Genomic DNA, 5,767 nt, shown 5'->3' with positions numbered 1-5,767 from the left:
CCCCCCCCCCCCCAGCCACAGTCGGTGCCATCTGAAATAAAACATCCCAGCGCCGCTCTCTAATAAATCAAAGGGAAATAAAACGCTGCTTTAAGTTCTTTGCAGCGCAAAGAGGCTTGGAGGCAGGAGGGAGATTCAAAGATACGGCTGCGGCGTTGGCCTTAAAAGGCAAAATTCGCCCCCATGGAGCCGGGTTCGAACAAGGTGAGCACCATCAGCCCCATGGCCCCAAGGCGATGCTGAGCCAAACTGGGCTCCCAGTTGCCAGCGACTGGTGCTGGGATGGGTTGACTGGGGGAGAATCTGCCCCAAAGGAGTTCCAGATCGGTCTGGATGCTCCTGGTTGGGAACTGCAATGCTTGGTGCTCCTACAGCACTTCTCACCCCATGATCATGAGGTCCCTTGCTTAATGAGGTCCCCTTGATTAATGATTCCCCAACAATTGTTACGGACCAGACCCTCACCCTGTAGATGCATCATGGGGAGGTGAGCGTTTGGTCTATACCAACACCACCCAAAAATACAGCAAAACCCCAACCCAATTTCCCCCTCTCCCCCCCAGCGTGGGTTTTGCCCCAGTGCCATGGCGATGCCATTATCCTCCCCCCTCCATCTCCTCTTCCCTCCCAATCAACCTGGAGGCATCGACCAAATCAGCACCAACATGGCCCATAAATTATTTCGTGCAAACAACCACGCGGAAACCAGGGCACGTCACAGCTGCGAGCTGCTATTCCTGCAGCCTGGGGCTGGGAAAAGAACCCAACCTGCCGCCACCCGCACCCATCTGCGGGGTGGGACGTGACGCAGCACCCAGCACCCACCCAGCCACGGGCGCTGGAAACGCAGCGAGGAGGATTTCTGCTCTTGTTTGCAATCGTTGGGAGAAGGAGGTGGGGAATTGGTGAGTGCAGAGCATGGAAAGAGGTGGATTGTGCAGAAAATGGGTGCTGATAACAGTAAGGCAACCACCCTCGCCCAAGGGCATGGATCAAAGCCGGCGCTCCAGCTCCAACCCAATGCGGCAGCGCGGATGGATTCATGGGATGGCTGCAGGATCAGCAAATCCCGTGTCCCTGAGTGGGGGTCCTGATGCTCCCCATACCCAGGGGGCTATGGAGAGCCCTCCAACCCCAGCACCATGGGGTCGGAGCAGCCAACCAAGAGCAAATCCTTTGGATTTGCCAAGAAGATGCTGGGGTAATATTGGAACCAGATGATCTTTAAGGTCCCTGCCAACCCAAGCCATGCAGTGTCCAAGATGGGGAGCTCCTTATCATAGCCCTGGAGTATGTCATTAGGATACATGTGACACTGGGACAACACAGGCGCTTGGATGGGGAACTCCAGCACAACCCAGTGGGAAACCAAAGGGAACTCCAACAAAACCCAGTGGGAACCCAGAGGGAACTCCAACAAAACCCAACAGGAATCCAAAGGATGCTCCAGCAAAACCTAATGGGAACCCAAAGGAAACTCCAAAGGGAATCCAAAGGACACTCCAACAAAACCCAGCGGGAACCCAATAGGAACTCCAGGAAAACCCAGTGGGAACCCAAAGGACATGCCAACAAGACCCAGTGGGAACCCAAAGGGAACTCCAAAGGGAACCCAAAGGGAACTTCAACACACCCCAGTGGGAAACCAAAGGAAACTTCAACACAACTCAGTAGGAACCCAAAGGGAACTCCAGGAGAACCCAGTAGGAACCCAAAGGGAACTTCAGGAGAACCCAGTAGGAACCCAAAGGGAACTCCAACAAAACCCAGTGGGAACCCCAAGGGAACTTCAGGAGAACCCAGTAGGAACCCAAAGGGAACTCCAACACAACCCACTGTGAACTCAAGCATTCAGTCTGGGGATGCTCAGGGAGGAAAATGGGGAAAAAACTAAATTTTGTCATATTCGCACAAACCCTAGGAAAACTATCCTCACTTTGCATCTCAGCCTGACTAGCAAGGGTTACACTGCCCAGGCACTCCTTGCTTGGCTGCTGGAGGCTTTGCAAGAAACCGTACAGCCCGTCCTCTCACTGCAATAAATCGCCACCCAAATGGGGCTCAGGTATTTCTGGGCTTTGCCCCAGCGCCGTGTGGGGATTTCAGCCCACGGGGACTTGTGCTGAGTTATTAAAAGCCCAGTGGGTGTAGGAGGTGGTGGTGCTTGCAAGCACACATCACCACTTTTCCAGCAGCTTTGTGTCCCCTGTCCATGCTCCCATGTCCAAAAATCCATGCCTCAGAGCCTCTAATAAATGGGGTTCAACTTTTACATTGGAGCATACAGAATCATTTTTTTCCCCCACTTTTCCCCCTTATCTTTAAAAACAAACATTTCTGTATAAAGCTGCAATTCAGCATGGTCACCCGTGAGCCTCAATTTGCAGAGTTTTAGGGGAAAAGCTGTGCTCAGCACGTTCCCATGCAGAGCAGTTGCAAGGCATTTTTGGGGTGGAAAGCACTGCTTTGCTCATCGGGGCAGAACAGCAGAAATACCAATGAATAAGATAATTTAAGCTCCCTGCCAAGGGAAAAAACGACTTTTGATTCAGCATTTCAGGCACAAAATCACCCATTGCTGGCCAAGAGCACTCTCGTTTATGGGGACACTATAGAGCATTGCTGGGAGATGTACCATGAGAGCAGAACTGCCTTCTGTGGCCTTTTGGTGCTGTTTGACCCAGAGATCACTTGGTTCTCACCCCAAAATCACCTACCTGAGGATTGTTTCCACCCCAAAAACACCTACTTGGGGAGCTGTTCCAAAAACCTGTCCACCCCAGGCCCAACATCTCCCCGGAAAGGGCCAGACTCAACTCTTGGCTGTCCCACAGCACTTCCCCACGTCAACGAGAAGACTTTGGTCCCCAGGAGAGACACGCAATGGAGAAGGGACAACAAAACATCTCGCATGTCATTGAACGCCAGCATTTTGGGCAAAGTGAGCACTTACCACCTGGGGCTTGGTCCTGGGGTCAGGCTGCCGTGGGCACCTGGAGGGCTCAGGGGCGGTGGGTGTCACGGGCGAGGAGCGGGACCCATCCCCAGGGCCGGGGGACGTGTCACCGGAGTTGAGGGCCAGCATGTAGCGCTTGGTGACATCCTCCAGTGATGGTGGCTGTAGGGCGGGGAAGGACTTGACAGGGGGACGGGTGGCCTCCAGTGCGGGGTGCTGGGCATGGTGGCCAGCGTGTGGCTCGGGGACTGTGATGGGGACGAAAGTGGCAGGCTCGCTGGTGTGCCGCACGTGCTTGGTGGCTGGGCGGGCTCTGGCAATGGTGGCGGACACCATCTGGTTCTCCTGGTGGGACACACGTCCACTGCGCTTCTTGGAGCTCCGGCGGGCGCCGCGCGGCGACAACACCTCGGCCAGCTTGGGGTCAAAGCCGTAGCCATGTCCAACACCTTGGGGACAGGCGGGGACAGCTCTCTGCTCCGAAAGGATGGGCTCGCTGCTGGACGGTGGGATGCTGCCCTCCAGCTCGCTGATGGCCTCCCCGGGTCCCTCAAAGGCGCCCGCCGGCAGCTCGCCACGGCGGCTGGGATCGCTCAGAGACTTCTTCTTGATGGTTTTCCCATTGCCCTTCTCATCGATGACTTTATCCATGGCACCGGGCTGGCTGACGATGGTCTGGATGAGGCTGCTGTAATCTCGCAGCCCATCGCTGCAGAGGGACAGGTCGCTGCCTGCGCTGCCCGCGTGCCCGGCCAACGCGATGGCCGAGGGCTGGGGGATGCCGCCCTTGGCGCTCAATGAACCCAACAGGTTGCTGTCAACAGAGAAATTCTTCGCTTCCTCCGCCACCGGACAACGCCGGTGGGGCATGGGGTCACTCAGGGAGCGGTAGGGCTCACCGGAACCCTCCCCAACACCACTCTCCACCCCATTGGTGCCCACTGAGGGGAATTTCCGCCGGCGCCGCAAGCTGCTGGGCGTGCTCGGGGCCTCTGATGGCGCTTGGGCCTTGTAGGCCAGAGCGTCCTCCGCAGCCGGAGTCGGGGGTGGAGGTGGCTCGGTGGCAGTGATGCTGTTGTCATGCAGCTGCCAGGTGGCCACGGCCTCGTGTAGGTCCCCCAAGGCCACCCCGGTGGTCCCCGGCTCTGGCTCGGTGACAATACCCTCGTCTGTCACGCTCGACTCGTGACCCAGCAGCTCCTCCACGGACTTCCTGCGAGAGACATTCTCCTCCAACTCTACTTTCTTCAAACACTGCATGCTCACCGGCTGCCCCCGAAGGGCCACGTCCGTCCCTGCCATCGGTGCCACCTCCTCAGCTCCATCCACACCTCCGCTGTCCTTCTCCTCGGCCGCCAAGCCATAGTCCTGCTGGGAACCCATCCTGCTGATCTTCTCGAAGACCTGCCTGGCCTCCTGGATATACTGATCCTGGATGACCACAGGCAGCGCGTCCTCGTCCCCCAGCCTCCCACCGTCGTGGCTGCCGGCGGAGGCCAGGAGGAGCTCGGAGGAGCTCTGCTTCATGGCGCTCTGCAGGAAGAGCCGGCGCGTCCCCGACTTTTCGGAGCAGGTGAAGGACTTGGCACGACGCAACGTGGCTGTCAGGTCCTTCAGCGTGGGCCGCTCGCCCGGTGCCCAGCGGTTGGAGGGCTGAGCGGAGCCGCGGGCCCGAAGGTTGGAGGTAGGGATGTCGTAGGCTGCGGCCTCGCCGATCCTCACCCCTTTTTTCTTCACCTTCAGCTCCGACAGGTCTGACTTGAGGAAGCTGAGCAGAGTCAACGTCTCGGTGGCAATGTCGGGGTTGGATAAAGACTTGCGGTGCTCAGCGCGGTCTCCCACCAGCTGCAGAGCATCGCTCCCAAAATCCGCCCTCACCTTGGCCATGCCCGGCGGCAGCTTGGGCCGGGCTCGGACTTGGGGTTGCCCCCACGCCAACCCATCGCTCGGCCCCAAAGCGGGCGATCGGCGTCCTCCGTGCAACGCCCAGCAGCCCGGGGGCTGCTCCTCTTCCTTCAGCGTCTCGCTGCTGGCGTAGCGACTCCCGGCGGGGCTGCCGAAGGGCAGGAGGTTCACCTTGGCCACGCGGGCTACCACGGGGCCGGCGGGGGCTAGCGGCTGCCTGCTCCCCGCTTTGCCCGGAGCCTCGCCGTCCCTCTCGGCCAAACGTTGGGCGCTTCGCCCTTCGCCTTCCGCACCCCGACGCGGCTCCTCCAGGCTGCGGGGCGAGGAGGAAGAAGAAGAGGAGGAAGGAGGAGGAGGAGGGTGGGTTGAGCTATGCCAGGAATGCGGGCCGGGCCCCGGCGGAGCTCCGCGGGCAGCGCGCAGCGCGGGGTGCGGGACGCGGCTGCGGGGCGGAGGCGGAGGGGGCTGCGCTGCCCGTCCGGGGCCGCTCCCGGCGCCGCATCCCGGGGAGCGCCGTCCGTTCTCTCCGAAGAGTTTGCGCATCGCCGGGACGCTGGGCCAGCGCGGCGGCTCCGCGCTCAGCGCCGGCCCCCGAGGCGGTAGAGGAGGAGGAAGAGGAGGAGGAGGAGGAGGCGGCGGCGGCGGCGGCGTCCCGGCATGGGCCGGGCCCGGTGCTGGCTCCGGCTCGGCGAAGCGAAGGGAAAGCTGGCGAACCGACGGGGCCAGGCTGCGGAACGCCCGGCCCGGCGATTCGGCGTTCAGCGGCGAAACTTTCCTACCCGGGGACAAGAAGGAGGAGGAGGAGGAGGAGGAAGGCGGGGAGGAGGCGGGCAGCATTCGGCCCTGCAATGCCCCCCGGCCGCTGCCCCCCTCCGCCATTGTGTGCCCCCCCCGGGGCCGCCTCCG

General features: G+C 60.4%; 1 protein-coding gene across 1 annotated transcript in view; it reads right to left on the bottom strand.

The window, feature by feature from the left end:
- The window catches only part of ARHGEF17 (Rho guanine nucleotide exchange factor 17), a 32,820-nt gene extending 27,060 nt beyond the window's left edge, over nt 1-5,760 (bottom strand). Inside the window, exon 1 of the mRNA XM_021384114.1 lies at nt 2,954-5,760. Within this exon, the coding sequence (XP_021239789.1) occupies nt 2,954-5,740 (2,787 nt within the window). The 5' untranslated portion in view covers nt 5,741-5,760. The remainder of the gene's footprint in view (nt 1-2,953) is intronic.

The sequence above is a fragment of the Numida meleagris genome, chromosome 1 (assembly GCF_002078875.1).
Source record: "Numida meleagris isolate 19003 breed g44 Domestic line chromosome 1, NumMel1.0, whole genome shotgun sequence".
Lineage (NCBI taxonomy): Eukaryota > Metazoa > Chordata > Aves > Galliformes > Numididae > Numida > Numida meleagris.
The sequence above is the reverse complement of the archived record's forward strand: the minus strand, read 5'-3'. Positions and strand labels throughout refer to the sequence as shown.